We start from the raw sequence: 21238 nt of genomic DNA, 5'->3' as shown, positions 1-21238 counted from the left end.
AAACTTCTACTTAGAGGAGCCAGGCTGGGAGGAGATGAGCCAGAATGCCACCACAGCCAGGCCAGGTTTTAAAACAGGGGTTGTCCAGGACCCCATCAAAATGTGCATTCCCCCTTCCTGGATCGACCAATGCACACAGAGAAAGGCGGGCATCCTCCACGTCAGCATGGAGAAGGGCATTGAAGACCTGGGTCCCTTGAGGCCCAGGGTGGGGGTCTAATCAGGAATGAGTAGGAACAGCCTGGGGACTTGTGTGAATATGAGGGAGGATTTGCTGAGGGCTCCCAAATGCTCCCCGGCACACTTATTCTCTCTGGGCCTGTGGGGTGGGGTCCTGCAGCCCATCCTCCCAGAAGATTTCCTGCACCCTCTACTGGGTGCTCCTGCTTCCTCAGACTTGCTCACAGGGCTTCCTGGGCCTGCATTGGCCATGGAGTGCTGGGTGATTAGTTAAGTGATGAGTAAACATTTGCTAAGTGGGGTTCTTGGCTCCCTGGTAATGAACAGCCCTAGCAGGAGGGGGAGGGGTGTGTGCTGGAGGGGGCCCTTGTGGAGGTAGCCCAGGGTGTGTTTGGACAGGGGTATCTGGCAGACTGAGGGTCCAATGGGATGAGAGAGCCAGGAGTTCAGGCCTCCAGGCTAAATGGTTATGGGATACATTCCGAGCTTAGAAGCAGCAGGTGTCTGGGAATGGGACTGTGGCCCAGGCAGATTTCCAGGGAGCGCTCCAGCTTGCTGGCAAGCAGCAAGATCTGGCTGAGCACAAGCGGCAAGTTGCGATGATGAAACCCACTGTTGAGGAACATCCACGAGGGTGCCAGGGTGGGGACCATGCTCATGTGGAGGGGCTGGGGGGGGTGCGGGAGAAAGAACCCAGGTGGGGTTTCTTCACTTCACTGCACAGTCTAAGTCTCTGAGTGGGACCCCCAGAGCCTCCCCTTTGCCACGCTGGTCTCCCAACACCCTGGCAAACAGCATTTCCGGCCCTCAACTCTGGTTGTTGGTAGAGACCCTGCTAGCGTGTGTCTCCAGCTCTCAGCTTGCAATTCTCCCCCACTCTTTTCTGGCCCATTTCTCATTCTCTGAGACCTCTGGGAGTGTCACCTTTTCCTAGAAGCCCTCTCTGATTCCCCCATCCCAGCCAAGTTCTTCCTTTTGGGGAGTGGGAGCGCGAACACGGGCTCCAATCCTACGTTAAGGAAGAATATACTCATTTCCACATCTGGGCTCAGGGGTCATTACAGAGAGTCACATCTACACCTTTTTATGTCCCCGGAGCCTGGGCAATGACTGGCACAGAGAAGCCCTTGATCAATGTTTGTCAAATGAATAGAAGTCACCTAAGCTGTGGGATCACAGAAAGAACAAAGACTACCAGGGGCCATGAGCCCCTCTGACAGAGATGACTCTGTCCTCCTGTCATCCCAGAGGGGAGAGAAGGAGAAAAGATGGTTCCTCCTAGGGCTCCCCAAAAGTACTAAGCAAAGATGGCAGAGGGGCTGACCTCATCAGGAACAGAGGGGGATGATCCCAGTCCCCTCGGAGGAGGACAGGACACTCAGGAGGTGGCTGGATCTGGTGAGAGAGGCCTTGCTTAACCCCTGACGTGTCAACCTGCCCTGATGTTTGGGGCAATGGTGTCATCTTAACCGTGGAGCATATGAGTTGCTGAGTGACAAGTGATGTCATCTGAGACAGAGCTGCCTTTATTCCTCCTAACTCCTAGAGGAGAAAGCAACTAAAAATATACCCAGTGTCCTGGGCCCAGCGCTGCCTGGCCTGTAATAACAGTGGGCAACTGGAGACTCTGCCGGGCTGGACAGAAGTGGAGCCTTTAGAAGACATTAGCATTTCTCCTTCTGACACTTCACTTCCACCGTACTGGGCTTACTAAGTCTTTTTTAAAAAATTAATAAAGTGCTTAGACTCTTGATTTTCCCACTGAGGGCCTTGCTGTCTGAAGTTGGAAATGAAATCAACAACATAACAACCTCCCTGGACTCTAAGGAACAGCCAGGCCCTGGCACCGGCCTGGGTCAGAGCAGGGAGACCATTGGGAGCAACTTCGGGCTCCAGAGGATTTGTTCTACTGCCACAGGGCTCCTTTCAAGAATGTCCCAAGCCTTGTACTGAGGGGTATTGTCCAGTCAGGCCTGAAAACGTCCCTCAATCCGGGGAACCCTTTCTCCAAAGCCGGAGGCAGATGCGGACTGTGGGCCTTGTCCACTGCTGTCTCGGTCAGGCCCTGGCCACCTAGAAAGTCCTCTGGGCCCCAGGAACCTGTTGTTCCCTTCCAGTCACCGCTCAACCCCCTGAGAATCAATGGCTCAGCAGCTGCTGCTGAGGCTCTTGGGAAAAGGCCGAGAAGGATCCAGGGCCAGTCTGCTCTAGGGGGAGACACAGAGATGGTGCCCACCCAGAGCAGCCAGAATGTGGGAAGTGAATCATATTGTGTGCGGGCGAGGGAAGAACCGTGGAACAGAGAACAAATGTGTGTGTGCACGCATGTGTGTGTGTGCGCATGCTTTTGTGTGTCCCTCTGAGTCAGTGTGCCCCTGTCCCCTAGAGCTCCGCCTGCCAACAAACGTGCTGTGTTCTCAGAGCAGTGCCCAGCCAGGCTCGCCCACCCCATCAAAGCCCAGGATCTGCCACCCCATCAGGAATGCGGGGTTAGGAAATGAAAAACAGGGTTCTTGTCCAAGAGAATTTTTTTATTATTATTATTTTTCTCTCTTAATTGGATTCAGTGTTTCTCACTCCTCACACACACCCTTTCTGGTGGGGAATTCAGGTTTGTGCAAAGCGCAAATTAGACTGTGCTTGCTTGGGCCCTTGTCCAGCAGCCCCTCTCCCTCATCTGGGCTTGTATGCTCGATTCCCTGCATGCTGACCCCTGAGTCTGGCCCTCTAACCTCTGCCCGGGCATCTCAGGAGCATCAGGAGGAATGGGGCTCTGTAATGCAGAAGTGCCTGAGATAGTTCCTGGAATGTCCTCGTCCTTTTCCTCCCACTAAGGCTACCTGATGCTTCTCTCCTGCCCTTGCTGGGTTGCCCACCAAAAAGCCTCAAGTTAAAAATCCAGCAGCTGAGCCATGCTGGAGCCCTGGGCTCCTGCTCAGAGTCTCCCCGGGCCTGTCCAGGCCACCTCTGGCAAAACGCTGGGCTGACGACACTGTCCAACCTGTTGGACTAACACTGTGGATGCTGCGTTGCTTGCTGACTTAAAAAAAAAAACCAAAAAAAAAAAAACCCAAAGACCTGTCTTTCCCCTTCTCTGTCTACCTGGCCCCAGTGCCTGGCTCCCTGGCATCCACGAGCTGCTTCCCACTTCTCACCCTGACGCCCACAGCTTTTACAGAAGGGGTGATTGGTGCTCCAGGGCGCCAGACAGGCTTGTGTTGCATATAAAAACAAGGTGATGTTCTAAACGTCTAAGAATATTGGTCCCCTGAAATGATTCTCACTGCCTCCCTTTCTCCCTATCCCTTCCCACTGACACCCTGCACCAGGTCCTGGCGCGCCCAGGTTACATAGGGACTATTGACGCCAGGCTGGGATTCTAGACAAAAATCCTATAACTTTTTTTTTTTTTCTTGCTAGAAATCACCATTACAACCCTTACCTCAGCAGATATAGTTTCCCATATAGTTTATAAACATGATAAGACATACAGTTTGGTAACGGAGTGGGGCAGGGGACCTGTGCATTTGTATATATATGTATATATATATATATATATATATATATGTGTAGTGTATATATATATAAGTGGACATAGGTATAAAACTGCACCTTCTGTGAGAATCTCATTGCATGTGATGAAGTTCTAAATTTCAGCCTCTGATGATCTTTCCTTTGGTAATTGGTTCTTGGACCCTAGCAGCTGTGCCTGGGTCTGCCAGGGTTGCCTGAGACATCAGGAATGAGAGGCATTACCCCCCCAAGGGAGGGACCGAAGGTGGCATAGGGTTGGGTTCAGGGCAGGTTGACTAGATGACCTCAGACAAAGGCCAAGATGCCACCTGCCCCAGTACTCCCAGACTGCTGGTTGACCCAGTCAGCTCTTGGGAGAGACTTGTTTGTTCTGAGTCCTGCTCCTCCAGGAATGGCAGGGCCCTTCAGACCTCTCCAAATGATCAGGATTCCACAGAGCCCAGCTCCCACGAGGGGCACTTGTCCCATTACTGCTAATGAAGAATTCACTTTGCGTGCCTGTTACCGCCTTGCTGGAGTGGACGCTGTCTGTAGGTGCTCGGCAGGGGCTGGCTGGGACAGCCGGGTGAGATGCGCTAATCCCTTCCCATCTAGGGCTGTACACTTTGGGTTTATAATCCACCGAGTAGGGTCCAGACAGCAGCTGGAGGCTCTGTCAGCCTTTTCCTGAAACCCAGCAGATCTTCCACTTGTAAGAAAAGAAGAAAAGAAATTTTGTTCCTTGGTGGACACGGTGGCAGTGCTGGGTGCTGGTGCCCTGGGTCCTCAGCGGAGAGTGACCGCCAGCCCCAGTATCCAGGCAAGGATCGAGGCCCCCAGGAAATTGCCTGAGGAGGCCTGCTGCACCCCACTGGGAGCACGGATGGGGGTCCTACGGGCACACTTGCCCTTCCTCTTGGGCCGTGCTGTGGGCATGATGTCAAAGCTGAACTTGTGCTGGTAGTCAGGGGCATAGTCCTGCAGCTCGTGGGGCTGCTTCCCGGTGCCCGCCTTAGAGATCTGGTTGCGGTTCCTGTGGCTGGTACAGTTCTTGCCTGACTTCTTGGAGCCTGACCTGGAGCCAGGCAGATGGCTGTGCGGGTGGCCCTTGTCCCTGGCGGGGCTGTGGGGTGGGTGATGCTCTTTGCGGGCAGCCCTGTCGGTGGTGGTGAGCGTGTGTGATTTGATCTGGTGTGGGGACGCTGGGCCTGTGCAGTTCCGGAAGTCCTCGGCCCTCAGCAGCTTCAGGTCCTGGCCTTGCCTCAGCTCGGGGGACACACAGGGGACAGCAGAGCTGGAGCCTCGGAACCTCCGCAGCCATTCCCATAGGGAGCGCGCCCTGCAGCCGCAGTCCCAGGCATTCCCGTTGAGGCGGAGGAACTCCAGGGCCACCAGGGGGGCCAGGCAGTCGCCCTGGAGCTCCGAGAGGCTGTTATTGAAAAGAAAGAGAGTGGTCAGCCTGCGGAGATCATGGAAAGCCCTGTGGTGGACCCACTGCAGCTGATTCTCGTGCAGAAGCAGCCTGTCCAGGTTCACCAGTCCCCGGAAGGTGTTCTGGCCCAGGCTCCACAGCTTATTGCCATGGAGAAACAGGTGGCTGAGGTTGACTAGGTCCACGAAGATGTCGTCCTGGAGGTACTCGATGTGGTTGTCCTGCAGGTAGAGGTACTGCAGGCTGTGCAGGCCGCTAAAGATGCCCGCCGGCAGGGCGCTCAGCCCACACTTATAGAGGTAGAGGGCATGAAGCTTTACCAGGCCCTGGAAGGTCTCAGGTGCCAGCGTCCGCAGCTGCCGGTTGTCGCCGAGGTCCAGCTCCTCCAGGTGCACGAAGCCCTCGAAGGTGTTGGGGTCAATGAAAGTGATGTTATTGGAGTAGATCCACAGGGTGACCATGGCAGGGCTGAAGTGGCCCTGCCGGAGGAGGGTGATGCGGTTGTTCTGCAGGAAGATGCGCTCACTGTCCTCGGGGATGCCCTCGGGGATGGCGGCAAAGTTGTGTGCCTGGCAGCTGACCGTCATGGGTGCTGGGTAGCACACACAGTCCCGCGGGCAGCCACCGCCCAGGGGCAGCTCCCCAGCCAGCAGCAGGAGCAGCAGCAATTCCACACAGCACCCTGGTAAGGAGAGAGACAGCAGAACCAGTCAGAGACTGCCCAGCAAGGTGGCAGACAGATGGGGTGCAGAGGGTGGGGAGGGGACCAGCATATGATCTTCCTAGGTCTGCCAAGGAAGATCTTATCTGTGCTGTGATCAGGAGTCTCTCCTGGCCCCTTGGACTCAGAGTCCAAGCCTGGACTTCATCTAAGACTAGAAACTTCTCCCTACTTCTTGGCAGCTACCCCAACGGAGGATTTTTTGGGGGGATGGAGGATACTGGAGATTGAACCCAGGGGCACTTAACCACTGAGCCACATCCCCAGCCACTTTTTGTATTTTATTTAGAGACAGGGTCTCACTGCTTAGGGCCTCGCTAAATTGCTGAGGCTGGCTTTGAACTCACGATTCTCCTGCCTCAGCCTCCCAGGCCGCTGGGATTACAGGTGTGCACTATCGCACCTGGCCCAACTAAGAATTAATCCCCAACTTGGACTGGGAGGTAAATTTGGGGTGAAGGCCCTGATCAACCCCGTACCTTCTTAGCCCTGCCCCTAAAATCCCTAGGCCCTGCTGGGGGTGCCTGAGCCCAGCCCCCTCAGTCTTTGTCAGCCCCACTGCAGTGAAGGCCACACCCCGAGACACAGCCTCTAGCCCTCACCCCAGCTCTGCCACTAGCTCATCATTATCTGCATTCACAGATAGTGGTTCTAACAAAGTAAATATCTCATGCAGAGTCCTGAGGAATCGTTTTATTTAAATCATTCCCAATAACAAACAAAGCACGTAAGCATGACACCAAAGTGCTCCTCGAAAGATATTTCATTTACATGTTCAAGTATGCGACACCCCTTCTGTACCTCAGTTTCCTTGTTTCTAAAACACAGAGAGGATAGTTCTCACTCACAGAGCTGTGTGTGTGTACGGAGAGAGATGTGTCTGTCAGGGACTGGGGGGTGGCACCAGGGCTGATGCATGAAGCTTCTCTGGGGTCCACAAAACTGCCAGACCAAGGCTGCCCCCATCCTGGTCCACCTTCTGGCCCTTTCCCCTCTTTCCGCCTCACTTCAGCTCCCAGGTTATGGCTGCAAAACCAGGCCTTGCCCCTCAACTGTCCAGAGCATTTCCTCTGTAGCTTCCCTCTAATTGGGCATTAATTAGGCATTCGTTAATGGATCCTTAAAATAATTTATTTTCGGATGTGTCCAGCCTGTGGTCGGGTAATAGCCCCGTGCTCATTATTGGAGCAGCCTCATTATGGACGATCGTCATTACCTGCCTTTTTCGAGGGTCACAGCTGACCCAAGCAGCCCAGCAGGCACACAGGGTGGAGGGGAAAGGCTCCAGGCCCACAGAAGCCCACCCTGGAGGGCCAGGCAGCCATCTCCCTGCCTGGGTTGGCCTCTTGCCCTTTCTATTCTGGTTTGTCCAGCTGGGCCTCTCAGGAGAGCCAGGGTGCCTAGGGGCAGCTCAGTTGAGTCTTCCTGCTACCAGCTGCGCACTGAGCATGTGAGATGAGAAAAGCCAACCTCCGGGCCACGCCTGGGTCTGTCAGCCACCCATCCAAGCTCCCAGGACTTCGGCTGCCCCAACCCAATCGCTGCCCAGGTTCCCAGCTGAGCAGGTCTCACTGCCACCGCCACCCCCTCGTTCCCGGTAGAAACGGCATCGTAAATAAGTGACAGTTCCCAGCTGTTGGGAGTTATGGGCTCCCAGAGAGTGGCAGCTGCTTCCCGTCCCCCTGTAATCACCCGGCTTCAACTGAATGTTTCCAGCACATAAAAATCATTGCACATAATTTAGTTTTTTGCATAATTGGGTTCAGTTGCGATTTCAGAGCAATTATGACCTCGGTGGTGGTTGCAGCACAGCATCAAGGACCCTTTCTGAGCCAGGACACACTTTGTGTAGCCTCTGTAGTACCTTCAGTGACCTGAGCTACTGGACAGCCTATAGGCTGGCTCAAGGCAGCGGCTGCCTCTGCCTCAGTTTCCCCTTCCAGAAAATACTAGGAGATGATGGCTCTGCCAGCCCTTTCCCTCAGAGTCCTGGGTGTGGCCTCTAGGCCCCATGGCCCACTTTAGTCTGCCCAGGGATGGCAGGAACCTGAGGGCTCAGAATCTCAGAGGACTTGAGAGGAGGCTGCCCAGCCCCTCAGTCTCCATACCCAGGTTGGAAGGGGTTCAAGCCACACTGGACTCTCCAGATCTCCTCATTCAGCCCACACCCTTACCCCCGAGTAGGCTGCTTTCTTTCAGGAGTCCATACCTGTCAGAACCTTCCCCAGGGAGCCACCCTGAAGGAGCCCAGACTTAAGAGCATTCACGGTGCTCACTGTGTCTGTCCCACAACTCAGTCTGAAGAAGACGTGGCTGAGCCAGGCCTGGCAGCTCACACCTATAACCCCAGAGGTTCGGGAGGCAGGAGGATTGCGAGTTCAAAGCCAACCTCAGCAATGGTGAGGTGCTAAGCAACTCAGTGAGACCCTGTCTCTAAATACAATACAAAATAGGGCTGGGGATGTGAGTCAGTGGTTGACTGTCCCTGAATTCAATCCCTGGTACCAAAAAAAAAAAAAAAAAAGAAAGAAAGAAAGGAAGGAAAGACCACAGCCATACAGCCTCTACTAGGGGTCCTCTAAAGACAAAGGCATTTCCTCCCCTCAGTCTGCAGCCTCGGGGGCAGGGACTGTGGCAGGCTTAGCGCTAATACCACTCGACATTTGTACAGCTCATTTCAGTTGACAAAGTACTTCTGTCCACACTCCTCTGATCCTCAGACCCACCCTATGTGGTGGTGGTGGTGGTGGGGGCACCTCCTCCAGCTGCAGTTGTGTTCTGTCTCCATAAGGCCCCAGGTGAAGCCCTGAAGGGAGATGGTCCCCCCTCAGAGAGAAAGCAGATGTTTCCAGGGAATGCTGGTACACAGGGAAGACTATCCTGGGACCTGAGTTTAGCTGAAAAAGCCCAAATGCCCCCAAATCCAGGTGTGTACTTAGTAACTGATTTGTGAATGCACCATGGCAGGTGGAAGGGGTCAGATGGCAGGGTGGGGTGGAGGCAGGACCCAGGGCAGGGGGCCTTCTGCTCTTCCCCTGAGAGAGCCCCGGGAGATAGAGGGACCCCAGTAGAGGCTTGGCCCAGGGCTGACCTGTTCTGTCACCTCAAGGAAGAACATGCTTTATGTTGGGGGTCTCAGGCAATAAGGCCATAGGGACTGTATGTAGTAGTCACTTCCTTCCAAAGGCGGGAACAATAAAGGGATCCAGATGACTGGTGGGATCTGGGCCCAGGGCAGCTGCTCTCCATCCTTCAGTACTTCCCAGATACCAGGGTCTGTGCCAGGGAGGCCTTCCTTCCAGATCCCCACCCCTCCCACTGGGGATCTCAGCTGAGTCTGCTTCGCCACCCTGGAAGCCAGTCCATCTCCAAAACCCTGGACTGGCTGTCCCAGAAAGCCCCACCCACTTCTGGCACCCCTGCCTGAGCCAGCAGGTGTCAGCCCTGGATTGTCACCCTGCCAATTTCTTCCCAGGGAGATGGTTACTACGTTGCCACAGCTCCTCCTGTGCCCCCTCCATGTGGCCCTTGGGAGCTGGGACCCGCTGATTGCCTGATTAATGTACTAACAATGAGGCTGATGCTTTTGCTGTGCATTTCAAGCTTGCAAATTACCAGAGATCCAAGTCTCTGAGGAGGGGCCTTGCACCTCCTCCTACCAGCCTCCTCAGCCCCCTCCCGAGTGGGCAGGGGGTGCTCTGCAGGAGGGGCCTGAAGAAGGCAAAGCAGCACCTCCCTGACGCTCCTCCTCCAGGTGATACACTCGGCCTTGTTCAGCTACTCCGAACCTCCTGGCCTCCCCACAAGTGTTCACTTCACAGTGTCTCATTCCTTCCTTCCTCCATTCTGTACTTGCTGGGGGTCCAGGAGAATTGGAGGTGCCAGAGTGGGGAGGGCCCAGGAATGAGCTGGGCGGGGCAAGTCCTCCTGGCTCATGAGCAGATGGGGGAGTCACAAAACCAGGCAGCCCAGCCAAGTGCTGGGGCCCGAGGTAGATGCCTGGGGGTGCGTGGGAGAAGATGGAAGTGGTGGCTCAGGAAGGCCCCTGCCACCCTTGTACCACCTGCTGTCTTTGTTCTGTCACTAGTCAGCTGTGTGATGTAGGTAGCTCTTCAACCTCCAGAAGTATTTAATCTGTGAAATGGGGATGAGAAGGGTCCCTGCCCCATGGGGCTGCCTTAGGATTCAGTGAGGGGATGTCTGCTCAGGGCTTGGCATGGCATCAGCCCAGAAGACAGGCACACAGGCCAGGGAGCTGGCTCTGTTTCCAGGTCCTTCCTGCAAACCCAAACCCCTACCTGCCAGCAGGAACTGTGAGGACAGGGGTGAGTGGCCTGAGCACAGGCAGCTGCCTCACCCAGTCTACTCGGCAGCCCCCGGATGTGCTTTATGAACAGCTCCATGTGGTCCAGACCTGGTGGGATGTGTGAGAAAGCAAAGGCAAAGGGCACAGCGTGTGTGAAGGCACTGAGGTGGAACATAGGTGGTCTGCACCATCTTCCCCACCCCCATCTAACTAGGCAGAGCTTCCAAGGAGGCTTTAACCTCTGCCAGTCAAGCTGGGAGGACCCAGGGCAGGGGTGGGACTGAGAATTCTGCACTGAGATCAGCATCCATAGGGCCCCTCTCCAGGCCCAAGCCAGACAGCTAGTATGACAGGGGCCCTGCAGCTTCCAAGCCCACAAGGACACAGCCCTGTTACCAGCTTGTGTGCATGGCTTACTCACAACCCCACGGGAACAGCACCCATTCACAGAGGAGGAAACAAGGCACCCCTCTGGCAAGTGGCTGGCCAAGCCACACAGCTGGTGAGCAGGGCAGTGGGCAGGACTTGCCCAAATCCCCCTGAGTCCTGGGCTCTGCCCCCAGCTCTCTGCTGCATGGGGTGAGCAGAGCAGCCTCAGCTGAGGGCTGGTTGGCCCTCTCAGGCCCAGAGTCTCTTCCATGACAGCATGGAAGGGGCTGCCCTCCCTGTATCTGAGTTGGGGGATGGCCCCTTGGGCAGGCATTCCCATGGCCCCGGGGCAGGACTGTGGGCTCTCGGAGGCTTGGAAACTGGTCAATCACGTGATGAATTCCTCTGGCTCTGCAGCCTTCCCTCCGTCCTCCAGGCTGAGATCCCCCCTCTGCCCCAGCCTCACCAGATGCTCCTCTCTGAGCCAATCAATGCTAACCCAATGCGCTCTGCTGCTGGATAACGGCCTCAGGCCAGGCCGGCTGCACTCACAGGGCTGCTGGCGCCTCAGGCCACTTGGCACTTGTACCACTTGGGTCCTAAGCACAGGCCTCTTCCTGATGAGTCCCTTCTGCCCCTCCCAGACTGGCCCAGGCCTGGAGACAAGGAAGTCAGTCAGGGCACAGCCAGACGCCCCTCCTCAGCCCCTCTGCTGGACATAGCCGGGGTTGGGCAGGAGGGCCAGCAGTTCTTGGCAGAGGCCAGGAAGGGCACAGGCTTTGGAACCAGATAAACCTGGGTTCGAATCCTTGCTCCCCTACTTTAACAAGCCTGTCCCCTTGCTTGTGTGAGCCTCATTTCTCTCACCTATAAAATGGAGGCAATTGTATAAAGTTCCAGTCTGGCCCTCTCAATTGCACACGAGGGTGTCCACCCGCCACACACAGTCTGTAAGTCGTCCAAATGTGCTCTCTGCCTACAAGCCTCCTCCACTCTCTTCTCCCTCTCGGGTGAAGGTGGTTCCTGCATTTTAGCTGCTCAGGCCAAACCCCTTAGAGTCTTAGCGACCCCTCCCCTCACCCCCCACGCAACCCCCTGGAAATTCTGCGGACTCGATTTCAGAATTTATCCAGCCCCGGTCCCCTCCTCACAGCACCCCCATCAGCACTTGCCTGGACTGCGCAGTAATCTGTAAGAGGTCCCTCCGCCCCCACGCCCGCCCCTACATCTAACACAGCAGCCAAGGAGACCCGGAGAAAGTCTGAATCAGAATATGCTGCTCCTCCGCCCAAACCTTCCATGGCTCCCATTTCACTCACAAGGTGCCTCCTGGTCTGGACGGTGGCCCACAGACCCTGCCTCCCAGCCACACTCATCTCCCTGCTGTCCCTGCCTCAGGCCAGAGGCACGCTGCCTCCAGTCTGCACAGGCTGTTCTCTCTGCCTGGAATGCTTTCCAGGGTGTCTGCAGGGCTTCTTCCCAGTGAGGCCTCCCCCAGTGCAGCCTAGTTTAAAGGTGTCCCTTCTCTGTTTTACTTCACAGTATTCACCCTCTTCTAAAATACCATATGATTTGTTTATCTTTTTTCTTTCTGTCTCTTCCCACTGACTCCATGAAGATGGTGATTTTGTTTAGTGTGTTCCCTGCATGCAGTAGGAGCTCAGTTATGATGGCTGGGTAAGGACAGCATCTTCCTGAGTCATTCGGAGAATTAGGAAGCCCTGGGCTCAGGGTCTGGCTCACAGTAGGTGCTCAATAAAAACAGTGGTTTTTATTACTCCTGAGGAGATTCAGAACCTCTAGGGTGAGAGCAGATACTATCTTGGCTCTGTCCAAGGGTCCATTGATCCATCTCACAGGTGACCAGAGGGTGAGGAATGCTCTGGGAAGAAGGATTCAGTCCCAGACCAACTCATGGGCAGGTTTTCCCATGAGTGGGGGCTTTCCCAGGACATGGGATCTTCAGTACTAAAACTGCGACAATCCCAAACAACCAAGAACAAGTTAGTCACCCTAACTGGAGGCCAGGTCAGTGACTTCCTCTAAAAAGACTTCTGGGTGCAGAATGGGGAAGGTCCAAAGAGCAGATGTGAGGCATGCGTGTTCTCAGACACCACCCTTTGGGTCCAGTGCCTGCAGCCAGGGAGGCATGCCTGGGCCCAGCCTGTCTGTGGGCATGTGTACATTTGTGCATGTGTTATTGTGTGTCTGTGTATGCACATGTGTCTGCGTGTGCGTGCTAGTGTGCCTGTCTGTAACTCTGTGTTCCATGGCTGTGTTCATGTGCGTGTATCTGAGTACATGTGCGGACATATGGGACACACATTTGTCCCTGGGGACCATCAATGGCAGCCTAGGCCCCTTTCATCTTGCAGCATTCCTGCGCCTGCACACCATCCTGGAGAAGAGGCAGGTCCTCTCCTGAGAAGAGGTGCACATCCCAGGGGAGGAGCCCCAAGATGTTCCCGGTTGGGCTCGTCTCAGCACTCACTCTCGCTTTGCTTTTACCTCGGTTCCTCCAGAACACCAGGATCCCTTTCGACTAAGGAGTGGGTGGCTCCTTATTGGAATAACCTTTCAGCTTTCATCTGCCTGGGCTGGTCCCTGGGTGCAGGCCTGGCTGGGAATGCCATGCTAATTGGGCTGCCAACTGCTCAGGGGACCTGTGGAAGCAACTCCAGGCTCCCTTACTCCCTACCCATTGGGGCTATGACCTCCTCACTGTGGGGGGGCTCTGCCTGGGGTGAGGCTGAACGCTGGCACATGGGCAGTAGTGCTTGCCTAGCATGTGTGAGACACTGGGTTCGATTCTCAGCACCGCATATTAATAAATAAAATAGGGGCCCCAGTGACAACTAAAAAAATTTTTAAAAAAGGAAAAAGAACAGAGAAACAGCCTTGGAGGTAGAGGGAATGGCAAGTGCAAAGATCCTGGGGGCAGTACTGAGCTTGGTGCAAAGGGAGAGGGGCAAGAGGTGAAGTCAGAAAGGTGGGAGCCAGAATTTGTAGGGCTTTGAGAGCCACAGTAAAGGGTTTGGATCTAATTCTGTATGTGGCAAGAAGCCACTGGAAAGTGGCTGAAGTGGAGCAGCATGATTGGATTTGAGGGACTGTTATTGGAGGATGGATTGAGTGGGAAGAAGAAAGGAGACAAGGAGGTCTGTGGCTATTGTGAGAGATGTTGGGGTCCTGGAGGCAGAGAGGAGGACAACCTGGAGAAATATTTTAAAAATTCCATATGAAGGAGAAAGAGGGAGAGGACCATGGGGTGGCTTTTGAATTCTGGTACAAATGACTGAGAGGACAAGGGTGGCATAGTGAGACCAAAGGAGCCCAGGAAAACAGGTGTGGGGCACCCAGGAACTCAATTTAGGACAAGCCTTATAGAGATGCTGGGTAGATGTACCACACAGTAGGCCAAAGCCGGGCATCCGGGTGTGGTAGCGCCTTCCTGCAATCCTGGCTCTTTGGGAAACTGAGGCAGAAGGGCCAGGAGTTCAAGGCCAGCCTCTGTAACTTTGCAAGATCTTGTCTCAAAAGAAAATTTAAAAAGAGTAGGTGTGGGCTGGGGTTGTGGCTCAGTGGTACAGTGCCTGCCTAGCATGTGTGAGGCACTGGGTTCAATTCTCAGCACTGCATATAAATAAATAAGCAAGGTGATGTATTGGGGAAAATTAAAAGAAGAAGAAGAAGAAGGAGGAGGAGGAGGAGGAGGAGGAGGAGGAGCAGGAGCAGGAGGAGAAGAGCAGATGTGTAGCTTGTGGTAAAGTACCCCTGGGTTCAATCCCTAGTACCACATACAAATAAACACACAAAACAGGGGCCTGGAGGTGAATGGTGCACTTTGGAGCCATCAACATAGAGACAGCATTTAAATCCATGGAAGTGGATGGGGTGACCTAGGAGAGTCAAGAGAGAAGGGAAGCTGGGTGTGGTAGCACACGCCTCTAATCCCAGTGGCTTGGGAGGTTGAGGCAGGAGGATCCTGAGTTCAAAGGCAGCCTCATTAATTTAGCAAGGCCCTAAGCAACTCAGTAAGACCCTGTCTCTAAATTAAAAAAAAAAAAAAAAAAAAAACGGCTGTGGATGTGGCTCAGAGTTAAATGTCCCTGAGATCAATTCCAATACCGAGAGAGAAAGAGAGAGAGAGGGAGAGAGAAGGGAAAGGAGGCTGGGGTTGGGGCTCAGTGGTAGAACGCTTGTGTAGCATGTGTGAGGCACTAGGTATTGTGTCCATCAATAACTAAAAAAATATATTTAAAAAGAGAGAGAGAGAGAGAGAGAGAAGGGAAAGGGAGACTGCACTGGATCAGTCAGTAAGTGCAGGTGAGGGTGTGCTGAGATAACGAGTGACCCCAGAATCATGATGGCTCACAACAACAAAGGCTTATGTCTCACTCATGAGACACAAGGACATGAAGCTATGAGCAGGGATCAAGATCCAGGGAGCATCCTCCACTCAGAACACTGCTGGAAAAAGATATGACACATATTCCTCCTGTTCACATTTCATTGATCAAAACAAGTCAAATGCCCTGGCCTGCCATCACGGGACAGGGAAGACTCCACCTGGGGCAGTCAGGGACTAGGGAGGTCTTGTGGGCACCCAGAATCCACCCAAGTAAGTTTTTCCATGAAGGAGGCAGAGGAACAGGGCAGGACCTGCAGGGGCGTGAGTGAGTCAAGGGAGGTTATTATTTTTTTCTCTTTAATTTTTTTAATTATAATTTTTATTTTTAAGTGACACACAGTAATTGTACGTATATCCGGGGCATGGCATGATATTTCAATACATGTATACAATGTGTAATGATCAGCTCAGGGGGATTGGCATTACCACATACATTTATCATTCTTTTTATTGGGGACATTTAAAATCCTCTCTGCTTTGAAATACACATTTGAGCGTCCACCATAGTTACCCTACTGTGCTCTAGAACATCAGCTCTTCCTCCGATCCAACTGTGCCCTGTACTGGTTACCCCTCCTCCCTGTATCTCCTGCACGTTCTTAGGGTTTACTTTTTGAGATGGAAGAAATAGAGCCTGTTTAAATGCCAACAAGAGAATACAGGAGGGGAAGAGAGAGAAACTGAAGTAGCAGGCGTGAGAGAAGAATATGAGGTCAGGAGCTCAGAAGGAGCACCCGCCTGCTGTCCAGGGAGCGCCCTGGTACACCGAGAGGATGGTGGAGTGGCCTCAGGAGCCTTTTGATTTCTCCATGAAGGGAGAAGGATCATCAGCTGAGAGTGAAGGTAGAGATAAGGTGAAAGTTAGAGAAGAAACAGACAGAATGACATCCCGTGTCCTGGGCAAGCCAGTGACTCTAGTCACCCAAGGGACGGCGCAGGGCCTTCTGTGGAGTGGCATCAGTCAGCCTGGCTTGGTGGCTTTCCCCAGCACTTGTGTGGCAGAGAAGGGTTTCCAGGTGAGACCACATAGTTAAGGAAGGACAAGAAGCTGAAGGTGTTTGCAAACAAGGGTTTTTAATCCCCACTGACCTAGCTTCTGCCTAAGTTCTTGTCACCTCTTGCTGAAATATTGGGGCTGTGCCTCATACCTTCAGGGTAAATAACCACTGGGTTTTTAGGTCTCGCTTCACAGACTTTTCTCTTGACTGGCCACTTAATGATACCCTGGGGTCAGGTGCAGTGGCGCACACCTGTAGTTCCAACTACTCTGAAGGCTGAGGCAGGAGGATCACAAGTTCAAGGCCAGCCTGGGCAACTTAGCAAGATCTTGTCACAAAAAGATCAAGGGGGGTGCTGGGGGTACAGTTTCGTGATAGAGCACCCCTAGGTGCAATGTTCAGTACCAAAGAAATAAAAAGGGCTGGGGATGTAGCTCAAGCGGTAGAGCGTCTCTATGTTCAAAACCTAGAGGGCGCGGCAAGGAGCAGGGAAGACAATTGTGGGGCCTGTCTGAGCATCTCAGGTCCCCAGTCTCAAATCACCTCCTTTTCTCTGCTGGTCTGAGTGCTGCTTTTTCTCCAGAGGCCTATGCTTACCTATTCTTGGACCTTGGACCTGAGAGATTTGGTCCAGGTGGCATTTAGCATGGGCTTCCCATGTGATCCTCAAACCCCGCTTTTACCTACTGGGTTTTTCTTTAAAATCATCCAACATTATTTAATTTAAAAATAATAGTTGGGCTGGGGATGTGGCTCAAGCGGTAGCGCACTCGCCTGGCATGCGTGCGGCCCAGGTTCGATCCTCAGCACCACATACAAACAAAGATGTTGTGTCCGCCGAAAACTAAAAAATAAATATTAAAAATAATAGTTACTGGGTGGGGGGGCAGGGGTTGTGGCTCAGTGGTAGAGCACTCGCCTAGCACATGTGAAGCCCTGGGTTCGTTCGATCCTCAGCATCACATAAAATAAAATAAATGTATTGTGTCCAACTACAACTAAAAAATAAATAAATAAGAGTTACCAGTTATATAGAAAAGTATAAAAATAAAAGGAAGAAACATCACTACATTCCCATTACCTTGACAACCGTTGACAGGGCCAGGATGTACCTTCCTTCAATACTTCCTTCACTTATATAGGGCTGTGTAAAATTTAAATAAATTTTGTATTCAAAGAGATAAAAGTTGGGATGACGCTATATAATGCACCTCTGTATCCTGTATTAACTGCTTCGACCATTCCACTCATTCAGCCGTTCTCTGCTAAGGAAGCAAGAGGAGCCAAGTGCGCAGAGGGGACCCACCCCTGGGACAGTACAGTCTACTGGGGAAATGGGCACTCATTACTTGGCCCTGTCCATATATAAATGCTACGTGTAAAGAGCAGTGTGGAGACGGACCTGGGAGCTGGGAGAATGGCAGGGGCTAGTCACTGTGGGTGAGAGGCCTGGAGAGCTGGGAGGTTGAAAAGGATTCCACTAGGGGGTGGAATTTCAGAGAGGGAAGAGCACACGCTGGGGCCTGGGGCCAGGGGCAGCACTCAGTAATGAACCGAGGAAGAAGGGTGTAGTAACAGGCAAGATTTTTAGAGACTGCAAAAGACCCCACTGTAAAATAGATTATAATTTATTTATTTGTGGTGCTAGAGATTAAATCCAGGAGTACTCTACCACTCTACCATTTTATTTTATTTATTTTTTATTTTTATTTTTTTAAAAAATTGAGTACACATACATATATTTTAGCTGTCAATGGACCTGCATTTATTTATTTATTTATTTATACGTGGTGCTGAGAATCGAACCCAGTGCCTCACACATGCCAGGCAAGTGCTCTACCACTGAGTCACAACCCCAGCCCCTTTTTTAAATTTTTAATATTGAGACAGGGTCTTAATAAATTGCCCAGCTTGCAATACTCCTTCCTCAGCTTCACCAGTTGCTGGGATTACTGGCAAGAGCCACCATGTCCAGCTATCGATTATAATTTACATATCTTTGAAATTTATATTGTCTCTTGTTTTTAAATTTAGAGTGTCTCTTGTTTTTCACGGTTATAAATCATCATGGTAAAAATTAGTGATATGACTTGCCTCCTGGAAGGACTCCTGGGACCCTGGAGTGATGGAAACATCATTGTATACTTGTCAGGGACTTGTGATATATTACCATGTCAGTGTGTCTGTCAATTCTTTGAAAAATCAGTTTAAACTAAATAACACTATAATGAACATCTCTGTGCACATGACTTTGTCCAAATTCCTGATTCTTTCCTTAAATCAGATTCACTGAGTCAAAGTCTTCTTGAAAGCACCGACAAGTCACCTTTCAGAAAGCTCAGCTCATAAAGCCTTAAGTTCTACACCCAGGCCAGCTGGAATGATGCATACCTAAAATCCCAGCGACCAGGGAGGCTAAAGTGAGGATCACAAGTTCCGGGCCAGCCTGGGCAACTCAGCATGGCCCTAAGCAACATAGTGAGTTTCAAAATGAAAAATAAGAAGGATTGGGGATGTGACTCAGGCTCAGTGGTAAAGAGCCCTGGATTCAACCCCTAAGACAAACAAACAAAAATTTATACCCTAGAAATCACCAGCCATGGGGCTTTCAAAAGGGATGCAAACCTTTCCTATTTGCCTTCCCCATCAGATTGTGAGCTACTCAGAAGAGACAAAATCTCTCCCTCATATGAGGAGGAAATCCTGGCGCGCCAAAGGGGGTTAACATGTGTCAGACCTACTTTTCAGGGGGCACTCACATACCCTCCTTGGATAGTCCCCCCAAAATTTATTATGAAGATATTCATATCTCCATTTGACAATGAGAAAAAAAAAAGAGGTTCAACAGAGGGCAGGGTTTGCTCAAGATGGTGAGGTCAGGATGCACACAAGATTGATCTGGAATCTCAGGATCACTCAGAGACCCTCTCCCAGCATCACCCCCACACCCGACATGTAGCTCCCCCACCTACATGAGCCCTGACTTTGCTCTCTTGCCAATAACCTCGTCCCTCCCCCTCTCTCCATCATTTATTTCCTCTTCTTGGGCTTCACACTCAGGAGGCCGGGGAAATGGCCAAGGCAGGTGGGGAGGGAAGTGGAAATTCTGTGTAATACCAACGTCTGTATCACAAAACTTGTCTTAAGTGCCAGCCCCAGGGATTTGCTGGAGTTGGCATGACAGAGGTGGGGCTGAAGGTCAGATTAAATTGGACTAGTAACCCCCAGAGGGATACTTGAAAGAGGTTGCTAAAGAAAGAGTTTCCGGCAGGGACAAGAGGCGGCGGAGGCAGGCGGCCGGCAGTGCGCAGGCCAGCCACGGGTCAAGCCTGCTTAGCAGGACTCGATGGTGACAGGCCTGGGTTCACAGGAAACCAGAAATCTTGCCTTTCCCCCCTAATAATGAGTTGGTATAAAAATGGATCTTGAATAAAAATTGTCTGCAGTTTTCAAATTTCAAACTGCATTAGTCAAAATATATCAAATTTCCATGTACTGGCTTACCACCTGCTCAAAATCTGATCCTTTTTCAGCTGGAATATATTGAAATATGATTCACCCCCTGAGAGGCAAAAGGGAACAGAAGTGGAGGTATGGTCCTCTCGGGATGTTCCGGTGGGTGAGCTGGAATCCTGGGCTCCTTTAAGCTTTCCCCACCCTTAGCCCAACAATGACTTTCTTTCTTTCTTTGCAATACTGGGGATTGAACCCAGGGGCACTCTACAAGTGAGCTAGATCCCCAGCCCTTTTTATTTTTTGAGACTGAATCTCACTAAGTTGTTCAGACTGGGCTCGAACCTGCGATCCTCCACCTAAAGTCTCCTAAATCACTGAACTTATAGGCATGCGCCATCATTCCTGGCCCCAAAATGGCTCATTGTATTTCCTGGGTGGCCCAAGTCCTTTGGCCACTGCCCTCAAGGTCAGGTTCCTAACTCAAACCCCCTCTGCTCTGTGTAGTCTATACCACACAGGGCAGAATGTAATCATTTCATGGCCTTCCATTAGCACCTATTATGTGCTGAGTGTTTGGACTCTTACCAGAGAGGCAGATCTGTGGTCCTGTGTCTATACCCAATAGTGACTTTTGTCCTCATCTGCTCACCTTCCTGGACTCAGCTGGCTCTTCCTACTGGAAACACTTCTCTTCATTCTAGAGGTAGGGCTCTGCCATTTCCCTTCCCCTGCTCCACGTGGCTGGCTGCTCCTTCTTGCTCTGCTCATCCTCAGCCTCATCTCTACATATCCTGATTCCCCAGGACTCAGCCCTCGAACCTTCTCTCTTCTATAGTCACACCTATCCCCAGGTGAACTGGCTCAGGCCCCATTTTCAATACCATCTCCACAGAGATGAGGTCAGATACACGTCTCGGTTCTGAACTCCAGGTCGGTCCATCCAACTGCCCAGCTGACGTTGCCATGTGGATGCCTAGTCAACACGTCCTCAGTGTTTCCCACACGGGCTTCCCTAGCTCAGCAGAGAGCACTACCATTCTTTTAGTTGCTTAGGCTGAAAACAAAGGTGTGATTTTCTATTCCTCCCTTCCCTTCATTCTATTTGCCTTTGATGTGCTAAATCCGATTGGCTCCACATTCAAATTATATCCTCAATCCACATCACTACAGCCCCACTGTGCCCTATCCTAGGCCACTGTCATCTCTCCCCTGGACCACTCCCTAACAAGTTTCTCCGCTTTTATTCCAGCCCCATTATACCCACAGCCAGCAAGATAAAAAAAACAAAAACAAAAACAAAAAAAACCTGGGCCTGGAGTTTGGCTCAGTGGTGGAGTACTTGCCCGTCACCTCAAAAATACAAACCAGTAAGGACGGTCACGTTACTTTCCTGCTTGAAATCTCCCCATGGCTTCCCACTGAACCAATAGAAAATGCCTCTCCCTTAGTAGCACACCAAGCCCTCACGCTGGGCCCTGACCACCTCTCCAGCACCATCCTGTTCCACCTTCCCCATCCCTAGTCATGCTAGCCACTGTTCTTAGGCCATAAGTTCATTTTTGCCTTGGAGGTTTTAGTTTTGCTTTATGATAAAGTCTACAAATGTTTACTACAAATAAACAACAAAGTTTATCATTTTAAAGCAAACAGTTCAGTGGTATGGAGTGCAACCATCGCAACTACCTAGTTCCAGAACACTGTCATTCGCCTTAAAGGGAAACTCCATACCCATTAGCAGCCATCCCCCACCCCTGGCAACCATTAATTGGCTTTCAGTCTCTGTGGACCTGCCTATTCCAGACAGCTCGTACAAAAGGAATCATCCGATGTTTGCCCCTGAGTTTTAGCTTTA

The 21238-nt window shown here is 52.0% G+C and overlaps 1 protein-coding gene across 1 annotated transcript in view; it reads right to left on the bottom strand.

Moving 5' to 3' along the window:
• Positions 1 to 2693: 2693 nt before the first annotated feature.
• The window catches only part of Rtn4rl1 (reticulon 4 receptor like 1), a 72508-nt gene continuing 53963 nt past the window's right edge, over positions 2694 to 21238 (bottom strand). The window contains exon 2 of the mRNA XM_015500926.2: positions 2694 to 5807. Coding sequence (XP_015356412.1) covers positions 4480 to 5807 — 1328 coding nt within the window. The 3' untranslated portion in view covers positions 2694 to 4479. The remainder of the gene's footprint in view (positions 5808 to 21238) is intronic.

This window comes from Marmota marmota, unplaced genomic scaffold, assembly GCF_001458135.2.
Source record: "Marmota marmota marmota unplaced genomic scaffold, marMar, whole genome shotgun sequence".
NCBI classification, from domain to species: Eukaryota; Metazoa; Chordata; class Mammalia; order Rodentia; family Sciuridae; genus Marmota; species Marmota marmota.
The sequence above is the reverse complement of the archived record's forward strand: the minus strand, read 5'-3'. Positions and strand labels throughout refer to the sequence as shown.